Source organism: Cnephaeus nilssonii (assembly GCF_951640355.1).
Source record: "Cnephaeus nilssonii genome assembly, chromosome: 3".
In the NCBI taxonomy this organism is placed as follows: Eukaryota; Metazoa; Chordata; class Mammalia; order Chiroptera; family Vespertilionidae; genus Cnephaeus; species Cnephaeus nilssonii.
The window spans coordinates 23,763,544-23,783,951 of record NC_137074.1 but is presented as its reverse complement, the minus strand read 5'-3'; the positions used below and the strand labels follow the sequence as shown (position 1 = coordinate 23,783,951).

The 20,408-nt window shown below is 51.8% G+C and overlaps 1 protein-coding gene across 2 annotated transcripts in view; it reads left to right on the top strand.

The window, feature by feature from the left end:
* Positions 1 to 1,203: 1,203 nt before the first annotated feature.
* LOC307095607 (caspase recruitment domain-containing protein 8-like) overlaps positions 1,204 to 20,408 on the top strand; it is a 44,566-nt gene continuing 25,361 nt past the window's right edge. For both annotated transcript variants that reach the window (XM_079764959.1, XM_079764958.1), the window contains exons 1-5: positions 1,204 to 1,562; positions 13,713 to 13,744; positions 16,426 to 16,470; positions 17,656 to 17,697; positions 18,026 to 18,055. In XM_079764959.1, coding sequence (XP_079621085.1) covers positions 1,531 to 1,562; positions 13,713 to 13,744; positions 16,426 to 16,470; positions 17,656 to 17,697; positions 18,026 to 18,055 — 181 coding nt within the window. In that variant the 5' untranslated portion in view covers positions 1,204 to 1,530. The remainder of the gene's footprint in view (positions 1,563 to 13,712; positions 13,745 to 16,425; positions 16,471 to 17,655; positions 17,698 to 18,025; positions 18,056 to 20,408) is intronic.

Here is a 20,408-nt window from a genome sequence, read left to right as displayed (position 1 = left end):
GTTTGCAAGGAAGCTGACGTTGAGAAAAGTTAAATTACTTGCTCAAATTCCTACGGCTAGGAAAGGGCAGAGCTCAGGCTCGTCTGGAAGCCAAAGCTCCCTTGAGTAAGGGACATGCTAGCCTGGCTCCCCACAAGCCACGTGAACATGAACCCTGGCTCTCCACTGACAGCAGGGTGGACCTCCACAGGCAGGCAAACCATCATGCCGAAATAGCAGGTAAAAACACAACAGTGTACAGTGAGGCCACCAACAGGGTAAGCAGAGTTTCTGGCACTTTTCTGCACATTGAAATCACCTGGGATTTTAAAAAATACTGAAGCTTGCGTTGATGCCTATTAAATTGATTTGGGATAACATTCCAGGCATCCCAATTAAAAAACAACTACCCGAGTGATTCAATTTGTAGCGAAGTTTGGGAACCACTGGTTTTACCCATCCATCCTTAGTTTGGGGTGGGGGTGGGGGTGGAGGGTCACGCAGCTCTTTAATCCAGTGGAGGCTGTGGTCCCTCACTCTAGACCACAACGTGGGGCACATGCCCCACAGGGGGGCAATTTGATTTTTAAGGGGGGCAATTCAAGAATTAGTTATTAACAGTGAATTTTTTGCATTTCTTATGGTTCTAGGGGGCCTCACATACAGTATAGAAATATATATTGTGACATATTTATGCATTTCAGTTCTCTATTATGTTTTGAAACTTTATTTGCTATTTTTTTCATAGCACTTCATATTATTATTTTTTAACAATTTCTTAGTGATTTCTTCCTCAGTACTTCAACTGTCCTTTCGTTCTTTTTTCTCTTTCATAGATGCCATGTTCTTTGGAAGCTTGTTTAGACCAAGTTAATGGCCTTTTAGGCCTCCTCCACGTGAATAGGAGTTCACTTTTTGAATAGTAAGAATTATATGTGGGATCAGGATTTTAGAGATGCTTTAGGTGGGGCATGGCCCCCCAAAAGTTGGGAACCACTGCCCTACACACTTATTTAGATACAAAATCTGGCATAGAATTTCAGGGCGTTTACCGATCCTAAGGCCAATCTGGGAACCCCTTGGGGGGTGGTGCTTCGTGGTCCCCAGTAAAAACCCCCAGATACAGGAGTATCCAACTCCAGTGATGGTGACCTGAGCTCTCTGTGCCCTCCAGAAGGGCACTGGCCCTTCTCCTTTACAGAAGCCTCGGCGCAAGTGTCACCAAGCCGAGCTCCCGCGGCCGCGGCGTGGGACGGTGCACGCTGGTGTGCACACGCGGGTCCACCCGCGAGCTCGCGTTTCCGTTACGGGAGCCGGGCCGCCTCCGGCTGGGGCCCCGGCTGCCGATGCAAGCCCGGCGCCCCTCCCGCCCAGTCCCCTCCCCCGGCAGCCCTCACTCGCCCTCCTCCCTCCCTCCCACCCGCGGCAGCGTCGGCCTCGGCGTGCGCAGGGCAGCGCTCGGCACGCGAGCCCCTCCTGCAGCCGCCGCGGAGCGAGCCGAGCGCCGAGCCGCGGGCGCGCGTGGGGCGCCCTCCGAGCCGCGGGGCGACCATGAGCTGCGGCGCGGGAGCCGCGGAGAGCAGGTGAGCGCGGCCGCCGGGCGGGGGCGCGGGGGGAGGGGGTGCGGCGGTCGGAAGGGGAAAAAAGGGCTGAGCGCGGGGTGGGGGCGGGGGACGGCTGGGCCCGATATCGCCGCGCACCGAGGGGCTTTCCGCTTCTGCAGCACCCCGACCTGGGCTCTGCCCCAGCCCTGCACCGGGCGGGACGAGGGTGCCACTGCCGTCCGGCATCTCCGTTTTGGCCGCACAAACAAAGAGCCCTTCGACGGCGGCACCTGCCCGCGTGGGGCGCAGGGCGGGCGGAGGCGGTGCGCCCCCACCCCGACGGCGAGCCCAAGTCCGCGGCCCCAGGCCTCGGCGCTCGCACCTGGGGAGGGCGCTTGGCTCCGGGGTCGCGCGCAGGTGCCCGCGCGGGAGGCGGCGGCGGCGCGCAGTCGGGAGGCCCGGCTGGCCCGGCCCGGAGGCGGGGCCGACAGGCGGCGCTGCTGCCCGGCCGCGCGGCTTTTCCCTCCTGTTACTCTGCGCGGGGTGGCGGCGGCCGCAGGTGATGGCGATTTGTTCACAGCCAGGGGGCGATGGGGGCAGGGGGCGGTGGGGGTGGTGGGGGTGGTGGGGGCGGGCAGAGGAGGGCGGGTGGCGAGCGGAGCCTCCCTTTGCAATCGGCGCTGGCCCCGCGCCCTTCCCGCCTCCTGGGTGACTCCCAGCCCCGGGGCGCAGCTTCTGTGTCCTCATCTGCCCCCAGCTCTCGGGCGTCAGGTCTCCCGAGTCCCTGCGCCCTGTGTACCAGGAGGAGGACTTGTGGCCCCAGGCGGGTGCACTTTCTTTTTCTGGCCACCGATTTTTAAATAGTTTGAGGGGAAGGCAGGATTAGTTCCCTCAACGCCCCTCGTTGCCCCTGCGTGGAGTCCCCACCCTTCCCGTCAGCCCCTCACCCCCAGGTGGCACTAACACACAGTCTTGCCCACAGAACTTTCTGCGATGGCTGTAAAAGTGCCTCCCTCCGTCACCAGTGTCCCACAGACCTTTCAAAGCAGCTTTTTACAATGAGAATGCTTACTAAGAACTGACGCGGGAAAGCTCTAACTGTTGTGGGCTGTCCTGTCCCCCAGAGGTACCCACTGCCCTCTGCGGAAAGCAGGCTTCTACCCCTGCAAGTCGTGTCGCATCAAAAGACACGTGATGGGCGTTTTGTGAACTATCTCCTTTCAGTGATCCTCCCACTGCTGGCGTGCTTGCAGGAAGTCCACCCGAAGCAGTGCAGAAACGCTCAGAGTCAGAGCCTGCAGAGAATTTACCTTTGGGACAGTCACAAACTGCAAAACAAAGTTTCTATAGGAACCACTAGAGGAAGAAGAGAATGCCAAGGTTTAAAGGCTCCACAATTCATTAAGCATTTGGCCCAGCTTCTTTCAGGGTGGAGGGGGATTCTTTCGTGTGTGTGTGTGTGTGTGTGTGTGTGTGTGTGTGTGTGTGTTCCTTTCTTTATAACACTGTTGCAGTCAGAAAGACAGCCTAGACCAGTGGTCGGCAAACTCATTAGTCAACAGAGCCAAATATCAACAGTACAACGATTGAAATTTCTTTTGAGAGCCAAATTTTTTAAACTTAAACTTCTTCTAACGCCGCTTCTTCAAAATAGACTTGCCCAGGCCGTGGTATTTTGTGGAAGAGCCACACTCAAGGGGCCAAAGAGCCTCATGTGGCTCTCGAGCCGCAGTTTGCCGACCACGGGGACAAAAAAGGTTTTTGTTTTTTAAAGAATAGTTTATTGATTTTTAGAGAGAGGAAGGGAGAGGGAGAGTGAGAACCATCAATGTGAGGGCAACAATGATTGGCTGCCCCCTACACCCCTTCCCTCCCCCCCATTCCTGGACATGTGCTCTTGACGGGAATCTAGCTGGCAACCTCCTGGTGCATGGGACAACGCCCAACCAACAGTCACACTGGCCAAGGCTATCTTTTCCCCCCCCCTGGATGTTAGGAGAATGAATAAAACCACACTGGAACATGAACTGAGTCCACTTTGAACATCAAACACTTCTGAGAGGTTTCACTCAACAGCAAGACTTGTGAATTACTGTTAAAAAGAACGTCTCTAAAGAAAACAGAGGAAGTGAATTGAAATACAGTATGTGAAATTAGCACAGTTATTTACACAAACAGCTAACCAAGTGCTGCAAGCCGCTCAGAATTGCTCTTAAGATGTGGACCCTTCCCACCCCTTTCCATCAAACTTGTTAGTCCACCATCTCATCGTTTGGCCTCCTCGGGGAGGTTGTTGCTAAAGTGTCATTTTCATATCTCAGTGTGGCAACAAAGTCCATATAGTTCTGTGTCAGACAAAGGTGAGGTGCAGTTCGTAGTAAACTGAAAAGCACCCTCCAGATGCTTGCTACTGTTGCTTGTAATTTTTGGTAGCTGCACAATATACCACTCTGAGCGCTTAACCATGTAAGTTGTTATTACAGATTTCTTAAGTATTGAGAAATAGAGTCTCTACCTTGTATCTAGCTGCCTCCCATATTCTGTCACTTATTTGTCCAATAACACCTTTTTTTTTTCCCAGTGTAAACTATATGCCAAACAATACGTTGGATGCTGGGGATGTGGATTCCTTAGGTACACACACACACACACACACACACACACTCACACACACACACACTCACACTCACACTCATGCAGAGTGGTGCAGTAAAGCCTTTAATCCAGTTGTACAGCAAACATTGGCTCAGGGAGGGGCGTAGAGAAGGGACTCCTCCCACTGGGCTGAGTGGGGGGAATCCCCCACCCCATGCTCTCCTTGCCTACCTGGGCATTTAGGGTTTCTTTCGATTCCTCCTCTCCTTGTCCTCTCACTGCCAGCCTACTCCCAGCCGTTTTCCTTCCCTTTGAAGTACATTATGCAGAGAATTCATTGACAGTTATCAGAAGGGAGAAGGGAAGAAGCCCTAAAATGTCCACCCCCTAATTCCCGCCTCTTCTCCCACCCTCACCGTGGCCTTTAGGGCACATTCCCAATGCAGTCAGACTTTTCACCTTGCTCCACTGCCAACCAGGGCCCTCCCTGTTCAGAACCATGGCCAGCAAAGCTAAAGCCCTAAATAGTTTTCCTTTCCCAAGATGCTGCAAACCCTTCCTGTGTGTGTGTGTGTGTGTGTGTGTGTGTGTACGTACAGTCATTCAGAAAACACATCTTAAGTGTACAACCTAATGAATTATCACAAAGTGAACACATTTATGTAATCACCCAGGTGGAGAAATAGAACATGGCACCCTAGAAGCGCCCCTCATACTCCTTTTACTGTCATATCCTGCCTCCCCGAAGGGACCAGAGATGAGTTTACTTGCTGGTAAACTTTATCAAAATAGAATCAGTCACACAGTATATACTTTTGTGTCTGGCTTATTTTGTGCAACGTTCTGTGTGTGAGAGTGATACTCATGGTTGTGTGTAGTAGTTCTTTTGTTCTAATGGCTTAGAACATTATTCTGTTTTATGATTAGACCACATTTTATTCATCTAGTCTATTTTTTAAAAATATATTTTTATTAGAGGCCAAGTGCACACACCGATGGGGTCCCTTGACTTGGCCTGCACCCTCTCACAATCCAGGACCCCTTGGGGGATGTCGGAAGCCCCGTGCACAGTTTTGACCCGATCCCCACAGGCCAGGTCAAGGGACCCCACCGGTGCACGAATCCTCTTGTATGCATATAAGATTTTTGGTTAATCTCTTCCCACCCTCCCTCCTCTCCCTTCCCCTCCCCCTTTTTCCCCCTTTCCCCCATTAGATCTGAGATTCATCAGTCTGTTCCATGTTTCCATGCCTGTGCATTGAGAGTCTGCCCCCTGGTGGTCAGTGTGCATCATAGCTACCAGTCTAACGGTTGCTTAGGCTTTTATATATATAGATTGATTTCAGAGAGGAAGGGAGAGGGAGAAAGAGATAGAAACATCAGTAATGAGAGAGAATCATTGATTGGCTGCCTCCTGCACACCCCCTACTGGGGATCGAGACCACAACCTGGACTTGTGCCCTTGATCGGAATCGAACCCGGGACTCTTCAGTCCTCAGGCCCATGCTCTATCCACTGAGTCAAACCGACTAGGGCCATCTCTTCTGTTCTTGATGAGCATGGTAGTTATTTCCAGCTTTTGCCTTTTACAAATAATGATGTAATGAATCCTTTGGCCTTTTCATACCCAGAGAGCCACCAGTTGCTCCTGGTGTGACTGAAAAGAGGGAGGAAGAGGGGCAGGTGGAGGAGCCAGCCTGGAGCGCCAGCCCTGTGGCGTTCCCATCTTTGTCAGAGTTACGTCCTTCAGAAGCATCGAAAGCTCTGCTCTCATTCAGGGACCCGGACGTAGAAGGAAAAAAGCCATGGGATGGCTTCGGTCATGGGCGAGTTGATTGGAAGTGGTCTTTGGGGTGTTTAGGAAAGAAACTGGGCGATGCTGGGGAACCCAGCCTGGCCCCGGGCAGTGTCCCCTAAGGGCGTCAGTAGCTGGCTGCTCAAGGTGCCTACATCTCTCCTACCTGCCCCTCCTGCCCTCCACCTGCCTGATCCACCCCAGGGCCTAGGCCCAGAGGGCTCGGCCTTGGCCCTGAGGAAGTCCTGTCCTTGCCAGCGTGGAGGTGGCTCTGTGGGCTTCGGAAATGGATTCTGAGGGAAGGCTGTTTTCCTGAAGGACGCCTAAAAGTTACCAGCCTCCTGAGCAGGGTTTTCAGGTAGTCTGCAGCTTCTTGAGCTGGGTAGCCTGGCTTATGCGGCCTGGGAGAGAGGTTTTCTTGAGGGAAGTGCTTGGGCCTTTTGGACTCCACCCGGGCACTGTCTGACCCTGCAGATTGCCAGGGGCCGCACAGGGTCAGGCAGTGCCCAGGAGTGACGTGGAAGGCAGCCGGGTCTGGGACCCTGCACTGTGGACTTCCTCCTCTGCTCTCAAGTTTCAGCCATTCCCGGAGCCTGCCCAGCCCACTCAGTGCTTGCCCATCAGTGTGGTCACACAGTGAGCGTTTCTCCACCTACCTGCCCCTCCTCCTCTCCTGCCTCTCCCCCTGACCACACCTGCTTTCCTCCTGTTCCTGGCTCTTGATCAACTTCTTCCTGCCTCAGATAGAATCCCACCCTTGTCCCGCCACCCCCACCAGTTCTTCCTCTCCTGTCCATTCCCACTGGTTCTCTGTGGCTCAGCTTCAAGGTCACTTCCCCTGCAGCCCTCCCCAATTCCTCAATCTTAGACAAGCCCTCTTGTCTTCTCTCAAAGCACTTCCTGTTTCAGATAGAAGGAGAGTCTTCCCCATCAGGCTGATGGTTTCTCTGACGGTTTCTCACAGGCCCAGGCCCAGTTGCTTTGCTCCCTGGTGCCCAGCACACAGCCCAACATGCTTGCTAAAGGAGTGAAGTGAGACGTCACCCGGGAGAGACAGGTTGTAAGATTGTCTCTGCTTCTAACTTGCTGTGTGATCTTGGGTATTTATTCTCTTGATCTCTCCTGGAGTCCCATCTCCCGCTCTGTAAAATCATGCATTAGACTTGGAAGATCTCGTAGGTTCCTTTTGGTTTCACTTTTTCCTAACATTCGGAGGATCCTGCTTGGGGAATGGCTGCACTCTGAAAATGCAAGATGGCCTTAGCGTCCGAGTTTCCCTGGCCTTGTAGCTAGTTACGTGCCTGTGTTCTTAATAAGAGCTCGGTTCTCCCCAGTTCATCGAACTACAGCTCACTACATTTGGTTTTGTCTTGCTTTTCCCATATCATATACTTTTATTTTTTGATTTGTCCTCCATTAGTGTGCCTCTTGGGGGCAAGGCTCATGTGTCATGTGTTACTTTTATATCCTCCTCCGCCTAGCATAGGTAAATAGGCATTTGTTAATTTGAGTTGATGAAAGAGATTTGTATTTTAGAGACTGTTACTTTCATTGACATGATGTTCTGGGAAGTATAGCTACTTGGGGATTATACAGATTAACTCTTAGTTTGTGACTAATATAAACTCTTTTCCACTTTCTTTAAACCGTTTACTTCTTATGGCTTATTTCCTAGAAGGTGTATAGGGGCTAAAAGAAGAAAAACACTGCTTGGTTTAATTCTGGGGAAACGTTAGTTAAAGGAGGATTTGGGCTCATTATGAATTTAATTATGCTCGAAAACTTTATACTAGCTACTATAATGTAATTATAGTTGAGAATTACCTTCACAGGCAGTAGGAGCCTTAGGAAGAGAGACTGGGAAGTGTTTTGTTTTTATAAAACACTAGAAGCCCGGTGCACGAAATTCGTGCATTGGGGGGGGATCCCCCTCAGCCAGCCTGCACCCTCTCCAATCTGGGACCCCTTGGGGGATGTCTGATTGCCAGTTTAGGCCCGATTCTGGGGATCGGGCCTAAACCGGCAGTCAGACATCCCTCTCACAATCCAGTACTACTGGCTCCTAACTGCTCACCTGCCTGCCTGCCTGATCGCCCCTAACTGCCCCCCCTGCTGACCTGGTCGCCCCTCATGGCCCCCCCCGCTGGCCTGATCGCCCCTAACTGCCCCCCTTGCCAGCCTGGATGCCCCAGCTGCCCCTCCTGCTGGCCTGGTTGCCCCTCACTGCCCCCCCGCTGGCCTGGTCGCCCCATGCAGCCTGCTGTTCAGTCGTTTGGTCATCCCTCACTAACCCCCCTGCCGGCCTGGTCACCCCATGCAGCCTGCTGTTCGGTCATTACTGTGAGGGCATCCTGACCAGTTTGCATATTACCCTTTTATTAGTATAAACACTGGTAAAAGCTAGGGCATTGTACTCAGATGGACCAGTGTTCTTGGATATGTTTCCCAAGAATTTTGGGGCTTTATTTTCTCATCTGTAAAATGGGGATAATAGTGGTTCACTGTTAGGCACTGAAAGGTGGGTTATGATGAGCTAATTGATACAGTTTTAGACACAGTAAATGTTAAGTAAATATTAGCTATGATCATATTGCAGTTTTACTTTCACTTAAAGCATTGTTAAACATCTTTAACTGGAGAATCATTAGTTATTGAGCCAGATTTGAGCGAATGCTTCCTGACACCTAATACCAGCCTGTCTAGGCTGCACAAAGGTAGGCCAGGGGCCGAGATGGGGGAAAGGCTCCCGAAGAGGTGAGAGTTCCTGAATTCTCGTTCAGCTCCCAGCTTCACCAGCCTGGGTGGGTTTGGCCAACGGATGTAACACCTCTGAGCTTGGGTGTCCTCGCTGCCGGTGGGATGGCAGCGCTTCCGCTGCATTCCTGGCAGGTACTGGGAGGAGCTGGTGCACTCCTGGGGTTGAAAGCGCTTTGGAAGCGCCAACATACTGTGCCTCTTCGAGGATTTGGTTTTGCTCTAGGTCGCATTTCGCTGCAGCCATGACTTAATTCCAGCCACAATTTTGTTGTTTTATTCATTTGCACCTATCCTCCTATATAATAAAAGGCTAATATGCAAATCGACTGAACGGCAGAACGACCGGTTGCTATGATGCGCACTGACCACCAGGGGGCAGATGCTCAACGCAGGAGCTGCCCCTTGGTGGTCAGTGTGCTCCCACAGGGGGAGCATCACTCAGCCAGAAGCTGGGCTCACAGCTGGCGAGCGCAGCGGCGGTGGCCGGTGCCTCTCCCACCTCTGCAGCCGCGCTAAGGATGTCTGACTGTTGGACATCCCCCGAGGGTTCCCGGACTGCTAGAGGGTACAGGCCAGGCTGAAGGACCTCCCCCCAACCCCCCGTGCGCAAATTTCGTGCCCTGGGCCTCTAGTTTTAATATAATCCACATTTTTTTCCAACAAACATGCAATAAACACCCTCAGGTTATATTACCCCCTTGAAGTCTTAAGCCTGTTCTTTAAATCCTATTGTAGCTCAGAGATTTTATTGTTCCAAGGTGTAGAGTCCTCCCCCCGCCCCACCTTCTACTAAGGGAAAGGTGTAATAAGGTGGGGCCTGGAAGCTAATGGGCATGAAGTTATACCTAGTCATAACGATTGAGTCCTGATCAAAATTAAGGAGTTTTAAGTGCTATTAAGTAAATGTCTAAGCCCCTTCCCTGCTGATCTCTAGTCTCTAAATCACACGGTGAGCATTTGGAATGGGTGCTCTATCTCCAGGGTTGCTATGGTTTTCCTTATAACAAACCACACGGGAAAAGCAGAAAGGAAGAGAATGTGGGGATCTAGCATCCATGGACTGGCAAGGGCCCTGTAGGGTCTGGCTTCCTCCACCTGGCTCTACAAGGCGGTGGGGGGCTGCCGTGTGGGTGGGCTCCTCCTCCTCGGATCTAAGCCTGTCTCCCACCCCCCTTCACTGGTAGGTGTTTTGTGCAGAAAGCTGGCCGTCTGCCCCGCAGCCTCACTAATCTTGTCTTGGACACCACTTACTGTCGTCTCCTTCACGGAGGGAATAAAGGTTTTATACAGAGGTGTCTGGGTCTCAGCAGCAGGTCTAATATCTGAGCACATGTGTACATGCCTGGAAACAGAGATAAGCAGCTGCAGAAAGGGGATTATGAAAGTGCCAGTTAAGAGAAAAATGCGCTTTTGTCATCGGGGACACAGGAGTGGGTCTTAGGCAGAAATATTTTGTAAAATAAGAATGGCTCACTTCCAACCCATGTTCTTATAATTATTTTAACATTGAAAGGCATAGTGACTGCATTATAAAAGGTTCGAATCCAGAATAAAAAAGATGTAGCGGTTGGCTTGCTCTTTTATGCATTTCATCAGAACCAGATATTAGCCTTTTTTAGTTTCTGGAGGCCTTAACCAATTTCGGGTTCACCTCTACTCTCTGATCTTTTGAGCAATTTAGGATAAAAAAAAAAGATTTAGGTCTGAAAATGAGAATACATGTATTTCCTAAGATCATGGAACTTGGGAAATACTGTATGTATACCAGGAAAGCTTCCCAGTGTAAAATCTTGAGTCAAGGAGGCTTCCAGAAATCTGTGGGTTCCCACTAACTTGGGCAGAGAAGGGAAAGAAAAAGCACTTGGCCTGCACCTTTTCGCTTCTTCCTCAGTTTACTTTTGCTAAACTGTGGCAGCAGTTGGGATTTTGAGGTGAAGTGGTGGGGAGTGAGGGAAGACATGGTACCTGGCAAGTACGTGGTCTTTGAAGTCATAATGGCCTAGGGTCAAGGGCATCCTTTTCTGATTTATTAGCTGTGTGACCTTGAGGAACTTAATTAACCTCTCTGGGCTTTAGTATCTGTATTTGTAAAATAGCCTTCATAGGATTTTTTGGGTTGATTAAATGAGAAAATGAAGATTTTCAACACTCATAAATGCAGATAACACCATTATTTTCTTCCTCATCTTTCTTCAGGGGATGAGAAAAACTGTTTTTAGTGGGCATCGGACAGGGTGCTGAGGGTCCTCAGACCACACCTGGAGAAGTGCTGTTCTTAAAGCACGAGTAGGACTTTGGGCATCAAGGGGAGGCAGGGCTGTCACTTGCATGCACACACAACTCCAGGGGGTACCCCAACATCATAGTACATGTCCATGGAGCACCCAGAGTTGGGGTGCATGACCTGCAAGGCCACAGGCAGTGGCCCAGCGGGGCTTCATCAGAGAATGGTGTTTTGTGTGAGAGTGTGGGCTATGCGGAGTGTTGTTGGGACTGAAGATCTTTCACTCTGAGGGAGCAGGCAGGGTGGAGACAGGGGGTATGTGGAGGTCCTTCGTGCCACGCCAATGAACTTAGGAAGCGGTGAGGAGCCACAGACGTTATAAGCAAAGCCAGGATTATAACATGCTAAGGGTCACGTGAGGGATGAGTCAAGGGAGAGACTGCAGGCAGACATGATAATTAGGAGGAACTTATATTCAACCAACGAGGCGAGAGCCAATGAGAGAGGGAGGGAGAAAGAGGCCTTGAACTGAGGCAGAAAGAGTATACGTGGGAGGGGGCAGATATGAGGAGGCTCAGTGACCCCCAGGTCCCAGGCACAGAGAAGAGGCCGGAGAAGGAGGTAAAGATTTGGGATCTGAAGCCTTGGCGTGGAGGTGAGCTCCGAGGCAGTGAGGAGCGGTAAGAGGAGGGTGCACAATGTGATGTTGGGTCACATCAGTCCCTAGGAGGCTGGAGCCGATGGAGCCAGGAGATGAGAGAGGAAAGGCCCCTGAAACAGGGGAGGTGGGAGCAGACCAGGTGAGGGTCTGGAAGCCATGGGAGGAGCCTGCTACCCGCTTTGTCTAAAGAGAATGAGGTCACCAAGCCCACTGGGTCTGCCGGGCAGGAGTCGCTGGTGGCTCCGGTTTCGCTCACACGGGAGAGAATGGAGAGTGGAAACGTGGAAACCCAGTTCTTTGGTGAAGTGGCTGGAGAAGGGCAGAGGTTCAGGCAGTGGTGAGGATGGCATACAGGTCAGGGCAGGGACCTCTTAGTTAAAGGGGTGCTCTCTGAGCCCTTCATTTCTCAGGCATGCTGAGGCTGAGGGAAGAGGCCAGAGACATAGTGAGTAGACCTGGGAGAGGAGGGGGACCCAGGAGAGCAGGGGGACCAGGAGAGGAGGGGGTACCCAGGAGAGCAGGGGGATCCAGGAGAGGAGGGGACCCAGGAGAGCAGGGGGATCAGGAGAGAAGGGGGACCCAGGAGAGCAGGGAGACCCGGAAGAGCAGGGGGACCAGGAGAGGAGGGGGACCTAGGAGAGCAGGGAGACCCGGAAGAGCAGGGGGACCAGGAGAGGAGGGGGACCCAGGAGAGCAGGGGGATCCAGGAGAGGAGGGGACCCGGAAGAGCAGGGGAATCCAGGAGAGGAGGGGGACCCAGGAGAGCAGGGGGACCAGGAGAGGAGGGGGACCCTGGAGAGCAGGGGGATCCAGGAGAGCAGGGGGACAGGGAGAGCAGGGGGATCCAGGAGAGGAGGGGACCCGGGAGAGCAGGGGGATCCAGGAGAGGAGGGGACCCGGGAGAGCAGGGGGATCCAGGAGAGGAGGGGACCCGGGAGAGCAGGGGGATCCAGGAGAGGAGGGGGACCCTGGAGAGCAGGGGGAGGAGCGGACCCTGGAGAGCAGGGGGATCCAGGAGAGGAGGGGGACCCGGGAGAGCAGGGGGATCCAGGAGAGGAGGGGACCCGGGAGAGCAGGGGGATCCAGGAGAGGAGGGGACCCGGGAGAGCAGGGGGATCCAGGAGAGGAGGGGACCCGGGAGAGCAGGGGGATCCAGGAGAGGAGGGGACCCGGGAGAGCAGGGGGATCCAGGAGAGGAGGGGACCCGGGAGAGCAGGGGGAGGAGCGGACCCTGGAGAGCAGGGGGATCCAGGAGAGGAGGGGACCCGGGAGAGCAGGGGGATCCAGGAGAGGAGGGGACCCGGGAGAGCAGGGGGAGGAGCGGACCCTGGAGAGCAGGGGGATCCAGGAGAGGAGGGGACCCGGGAGAGCAGGGGGATCCAGGAGAGGAGGGGACCCTGGAGAGCAGGGGGATCCAGGAGAGGAGGGGGACCCTGGAGAGCAGGGGGATCCAGGAGAGGAGGGGACCCTGGAGAGCAGGGGGATCCAGGAGAGGAGGGGACCCTGGAGAGCAGGGGGATCCAGGAGAGGAGGGGGACCCTGGAGAGCAGGGGGATCCAGGAGAGGAGGGGACCCGGGAGAGCAGGGGGATCCAGGAGAGGAGGGGACCCGGGAGAGCAGGGGGATCCAGGAGAGGAGGGGGACCCTGGAGAGCAGGGGGATCCAGGAGAGGAGGGGACCCGGGAGAGCAGGGGTACCCGGGAGAGGAGGGGACCCGGGAGAGCAGGGGGATCCAGGAGAGGAGGGGACCCGGGAGAGCAGGGGTACCCGGGAGAGGCTCTCAGAGGAGCCAGGTGAGGGCTGGAGGCCAGTGCAGGATGGGCAATTAGAATTGGGTTACGGGAGACATGACCAAGGAAGGCCGATGGCTGGGCATGGACATGGCAGTGCTGTGGACCCGGGAAGGAGTGCTGGCTCCCGGGGTGTACCAGGACAGGGAGTTCAAGGGCGCACTGGATAAGCTGCCTGTGTCAGTGCGGTGTGGAGTCAGGCCGTGGAGATTGAGAGGGGCAGGAAGAGGACTGAGCAGGGAGAGAGTTCTTTCGCCCGCAGCATTTCTGGAGAATCACAATACAGTGGTCATTTTGAAGGTTTTCATAATTATTGTGTATAAAATTAGTATCAGTTTATAAAACTATTTTTCTCTTCTTGTTTTAGTGATGATCGCAGTGTCTCTTCAGAAGAAAAAGGTATGGTACCTCTTAGTCAGTGTTATTAAGAAACTGTATGAAACATTTGTAGTTTTAGAAAATGATTTCTTTATTAATTTTACTTACTGCCTGCAGTTGCTTTGTTACGTTCATGCATTCACTGACTTATGGAAATGTATTAAGATAATCATTAGGTTAGGATGAAAGGATATGACTTTTCTTTAAAATTTTATTTTTCAACAGATACTTAAAAGGGTGAAATGTAAAGAGTTTGGGCCTTTGTAGCTTTTCACAAGTTGATGATAGGACGTACATGCTCTTATTATACTCCACTCCTTTTCAACTCTGGGTCTAATGTTCTTTTTAACGTACGTTTAAATTCAATAACGTACGTATTGGATGCAACTGGGGAGAATTGCCATTCAAGTTTAAATTCAATAACGAAGTATTAGCTCCTGAATGCTATAAATTTTCCGTACATAAAAACTAGGTGTTATCTTTAATACTTGAGTGTGATCATCAGTTTTATACACTTAATGAAGCAGCAACACAATTCTCTCCCTGATGCTGGGTCAAATCAGAACTCTCGAATCAAAGGAATAAAGTAGGTCTGCTCCTGGGTTTGGTGGGACTGCTGAGGATCGAATCCTCTCTGGACGTGTGCTGCTTGTTTTGAGTCTATAAAGTGTGTGCGAGGCTGTAGTTCTCGCCTTGGCCTCTTTGGCCCACGCTGCATGGCTGAGAGCCATTCTGGAGGAGGGTCCCGAGGCCACTTGAGGTGCTAGTCTGTGTCACTCAAACTCCCTAGTCCCGTGGTCGGCAAACTGCGGCTCGCGAGCCATATGCGGCTCTTTGGCCCCTTGAATGTGGCTCTTCCACAAAATACCACGGCCTGGGCGAGTCTATTTTGAAGAAGTGGCGTTAGAAGAAGTTTAAGTTTAAAAAATTTGGCTCTCAAAAGAAATTTCAATCGTTGTACTGTTGATATTTGGCTCTGTTGACTAATGAGTTTGCCGACCACTGCCCTCGTCCATCCTGGGGCCACTGTCTTACTTTTGCAAGTTCTGTATCCATCTTGTGGCTCATTTTTTTCAGTGCAGAGCAATAACCTGCCTAATAAAAGCGTCATGATTACAATCTAATAAAGGTTTGTGTAGCGTTTGGCTGGAGTGTGCAGTGCCTGGGGATGCCAGGCATCTGTCAAGACTGTGGTCAGACCTGGGGGCTCTCCTTCCCAGTGCTGACATGAACCTCCCACCTGCATACTCGCCACCCCCACCCCTCACCCCACCCCAGCTTTGCTTTTGCCCGTTTCTGTCTGCCTGAGATGCCTCTCCCTCCCCTCACATTTCTCCTCCAAGACTTGTGTCAGCTCACCCAGACTCATGAACTTGTGCTGAATCCCTCATCTTCAGTGATTGGTCTCAGTTTCTCTCTTGGACCAACAAAACACTGGCCTAGTTTCGTATAGTATTGTTGTGATTTCTTGCAGTGATTTGTCTTAACGCACCGCTGCTCCTGCCCTCATCGCCGCATTAACCCATAAGCTGTTTTCTGGGGCATGGGTTTTCTCCTCATTTCCGCCGAGTGCCTACGGCGCAGTTAGGCACTGAGTCCTTGTTTATACAATTGAGGGCGACAGTAGTCTCTGCCCAAGCCCGAGGGCGTTAGTTAACCCGCAGTTAAGTCGCTGTGGTTCACCAGCCCGGGGTGGATGCCTGTTCCGGGTACAGGGGGCATGAGAGGTCCCAGTCTCTGGGGCAGCCTAATTGGGCGTGGCATAAACACAGGCACGGGCATGAGAACTGAGGAGCGGTCCTTCCCTACACAGACATGTTCTGGCTTTATTTGACATCGGAGGTAACTTCTGCCACCGCCTCCTCCTCCACCATCTGCCATTTCTCCTTTCCCGTACCCACTCACCCTGGCCTCGGCTCTCGTCACTTCATATCCGGATCTCTGCCGTGGCCTCCTGGTGTGAGGCTCGCCGGAGTCTGGTCCATCCTGAACATCAGTGCCCCCCCAGTAGCCACCATCTCGGGGACCGCCAGGGCCAGTCTGAAGCTCTTACCAGTGTGTCGTCTGTGCCTCCGTGGCATTCCCCGTAGAACCATCGGGGGCGCCCGTTCTTCCCAGTGGCATTCGAGGCCTTCCCCGGTCTGGTCTCAACATACCCTGCCAACTCCTGAGCCTTAGCTTCAACCCGTCTGTGTCCTTTCACTAAACGGTTGACAGTCCTTCGCCTGGGGAAGAACGTCGATTCTTGGGTGTAGGCACACCGTCGTCGTCGGCCTTTCAGTGACAAAATCTAAAACCAGGTGCCGTTTCTTTCTTTCCGGTGTCAAGTTACTCAGTGGCCAGGGATGTTTTTAGGGCGCTGCTGAGCTGATCAGAGAAACAAATGCAGTTGCTTTGGCACAAAACTCAGGGTTTACCAGGAACCAACCAACCCAGTGTAAATCTCAAGTTCGTTGGCTTCCTGTTCTGTCTTTACTGGAAAAGGCTTAAGGTTTCGTGGTCTCTCTCTTTTTTTCTCCTGGGACTATGACATCATTTGCATTAGTTTGACATGCAAGGTTGCTGTGGGTCTAAAGAGGTAATCCAGTTTGTAGTAGAGGGAGCGTCTACTGTTATGGGCTAAGTGGCTTTTACAAAAAAAGAGAACATAATGGTTTACTGTATGGTCGTATTTACACATTTCTTTCTTTCTCAAAATTTAGGTTGCCCTAGCCCCCACCTAGATACTTCAAAGGACTCTAAATCAGGTAAAGGATCTGATTAATATTGGTAAATGCCCAAGTGAAATTTTTATACAATCACTAATTCATAGCAAGGTAAATTACAGTTTATTTTTCTGATTCACTTCAAACAAATCTGAGTGAAAGGTAGGGACTTCCATCTTTCAACTTGAAAGAGTTGAGTAAATTTTAAAGTTTTATGCTTACCTGTTCTCGGGAAGTCAATTACTTTAAAGTTTGGTGATAAAGCTGTACTTAGTGGGACTGGAATTTATCTGATGAGGCATTTAGGTCATTTTCAGACTGGCCAAGTGAGTCCAGCCAGGTGGTGGACACTTGGCAAGGGTAGTCCTGGGAGGCTTCCCGGAGGAGGTGATAAATTGGGGTAACAGGGCAAATGTGGGGAAGAGTTGTCCTAGTTCCAGAGACAGTGCTGCTTTCAGAGACTGAAGGTCAGATGGCTGGAAAGGAGGCTGCGAGTGGGGAGTGAGGCCTGGGGCTTTAGTAGTTGGGGGTGGGTGGTGGAGAGGAGATGGGGGTGGATGGTGGAGAGAAGCCCAGAGGCAAGTGGAGGGCACTCAGAGAGGCTGGAGGAGAGCCAGGGCAGGCTCCACGGGAAGGTCATGTGGGCAAGGGGAAGTGGTTGGTGTCTTTCCCTGCGGATGCCTTGGGCCTGGGGTTGAGCAGGCCTGTGGGTCATCGGGGAAAGGATCCCAAAGTAGCTGTGGGAACAGAAGCCTGATTGCAGTGGGCGGAGCTGCTGAGCTGGGGGGTGAGGAAGTGACGGGAGCATTCTTGGGGCCCACTCTTTCCAGTAGTCGTTAGCAACGTGGACTAAATTTGTCCTGTGCTCCCGTGAAATGGCATCTACACTCCAGAATTCTGCACCGTCCGCATGGAACGTGTGCCTGGGAACCTCCTAGGTGTGCAAGGGCAGGGGCGAGATGGGCGCAGTGGGCAGGTCAAGGCCGGGTAGGACTCGGGTGACACCCATGGACGATGAATGCAGCCAGCGTGTGAGCTGAGCTCATACTTAAACGGTTCAAGTTTATTGTATCCATTTCCAAGGAAGCTTAAGCCCCCTTAGTGGTGGACTAGAGAAGTGACTAAAAGGAGAAATCAGTTGAGTTGGGACCTATTTTTCAACAGCGTAGTTACAGTGGTTCCTGCTGCTTATTTGTTGTGTGCTTCTTGGCATGTGTTTTTATTTAGGAGAGGACAGCAGTTCCGAGAGCAGTTCTGACAGTGACTCTGGTAAGTCGTATGTGCATCTGTTTCTTTAATTCAGGCGAAGCACACAACCCTTTATTTTATTTTTTTTTAAAGCCATACACACACCTCTCATTGCTTCAGGACATATTAATTTCTAGCATGGCTTTGTCAAGTACCAAAAAAGTACTTACATGGGAAATAATTCTAGTTGGCAAGCGAAGTAGCAAAACAGGATGAGCTGAAGAAGAAAGACAGGAAATGGTTGCTATTGGTGAAAGGCAAACATTTTACCTATTCTCCCATTAGCCTGGGTTTTCTCGAGCTGGCATCTGAATCTGACTTAGCCTTTTTTTTTTTTTTTTTTTTGTAGATAATGAGGAGCCAAAAACAGAAGAAACAAGTAAGTACATCCTTCCTCTGAATTTTTACTTTTGTTGTTGAAAGGAAGAAAGAGAAAGTTAGCCCTCGGGGTTTTTAAAGTTTGTTCATGATCTTTTTCTGTGCAAAACTGAGTTAGCCATTAAGCACCTTCTAAGCATTTTGAACATTGGAGCTCGTGTTCTCTGCACTGGGGGTGCAGAGATTGGGGCTCTGCTCTCACGGCTTCCCCGAGGAGAGAAGATTGAGGCCGAGCCCGATACGCAGCGTGGCCACAGTGGTGCCGGCTTCCTTCCTGCTGCTGGTCACTGCTCAGGGATGATCGCAGGGTAAACACGCTGCTGCTGAAAACGAGGCAGAACTTGTGGTCTCCAGTTCCTGGCTTGCTGTTCTGGCTCTTTGTGAGCAACTTGAGTCTGAAACCACTTTTAAGGACATAGATTCTAAATATAAAGTATGGTTTGCGTCTAGAGTTTGGTGAGTGACTAAGCTGGTATTTTCACTGATTTTATTATACGAAAGGATTTTGTCCCCGGTCTGAGCATCTGATCTGCCCGTGAACACAAACACTATACGAGGCAGTCGGAGGGCTTCTTAGTAGCACTTAAAATAAATGAAGTCTGTTCACTCAGAAGGCCTTCTGCACTTAATCTAATTCCCTCTGCAGTTTCCCAATGGGAATCTCCGAAGGCAGTTGTAAGCTCTTTGCAGTCATGTTGTGTGTTGATAAAAACCTGTAATTATCTCCCTGTTACGCTGGTGGAGTCGATGTCCATTCTGATATGCAAAAGGGAAAAATGTGATCCAGCCCTCCGCCTCCCAGTCTTCTTTATGCATTAATGGATTGTTTCATCCTTCAAAATGCAGTCAAAAGTCCAGCCTCCACCGATTGGCTTCGGGCAGGAATTGAAGCAGAAAGCTGCGTGTAGGGATCACACCTTCGTGGTCTCCGGCCGCTAACTGGGTCAATGGCCATGGGGACCCAGGGTCCAGAGGCAGGACCTTTACGGTCCAGAAGCGAGGTCTGGGCCACGGCCGGCAACCCCGGTGGAAGGCATTGGGAGACAGCGGAGCTCACGACAGGCTCAGAATTGGGCGGCAGGCTGGGGTCACGGTCAGGCAGGGCATGTGCGGGCAGGGGCGGCTGGCCCTGGCCCTGCTGGATTAGGCACCGAAGTCTTTGGCAGTGAAAGTGCTCTCATGTCTTCTGTGGGCAGAGGGTGCTTGTCCTTAGAGCCCAGGTTCATCCAAAGGGCCCTGCCTTCCCTGAGGGTTACTCTTTTTGTGAAAAGGCCTCTTATTCTCCACACTGGGGGAGAGAGGGGGCAGACACCCTCCCACTTACTTCCATTCTCAAGTAGGAGGAGGTGGGCCACCCCCGGATGCTTGCTCCTGCGTGGGCTGGCTGGCACTGTGGCCCATCCATCTTCCTCGTGATTGGATGTATCCCTACTCACAGGCCTGAGCTCTGCGATCGTCCTTGGGTATAGATCGGAGAGAAGCTGTGGCTCATGGGCTGGGGAGGATCGCACCAATTCCTCCACTTTGGCTGGGAAGACCTAGTCACAGACGGGGTTTGCCTGCTGGTTAGGATCTTCTAAACTCTTCCTTTTTCTACTCCCAAGGCAGACAGCAAGACAGAAAAGCATGGGATGTGGATGAAATACAATGTGACGTATGCCATTACATAATTTAGAATTTAATGATCCTTTAAGGGACAGTGGCTGAGGGAATCTGACGGGCGGGTTGTGTGGTGCAGGACTGGGGTCAGTATTTCAGAGCCTCTTCATCCATCGTGTTCTGAGTCCAGGATTTGAATCCTCTCGGTCTCCCTTTGCCATTCATTTTAGTGCTGTTTTTTGAAGTTGGTTCTCTCTTGCAACCCTGGTCCCTGGACACTGACTGCTCTGAAAGTCGCAGAGATGAGGCAGCTTGTGTAGCTCCGGATGGAGCTCTGTCCTGCGGGAAGGCCGCACCGCTGGGCACTGGTGAGGGCACAGGGCCTTACACCGTGTTGAGTGCTGTGCCACCCCAGGGCGACCCTCCCAAAGGCCGTTCAGACATTTAAAATATAAAGCCAGGCATCTGACCCCAAGGGACGAGGTTGTTGTCTACTTTGGAATTCTTTGAAAAAAAATGTTTTTATTGATTTTAGAGAGAGAGGAAGGGAGAAGGATAGAGAGATAGAAACATCGATGAGAGGGAAACATTGACCGGCTGCCTCCTGCACACATCCACTGGGGATTGAGTTGCTGGGTTCATGGGTTGATGCTCAACCACTTAGCCACACTGGCCAGGCTACTTCAGAATTCTTGAATTTTTTAATGAATCCTACCCTTCACCGTAGCAAAATAATAGTTATCAGGTAACACGCA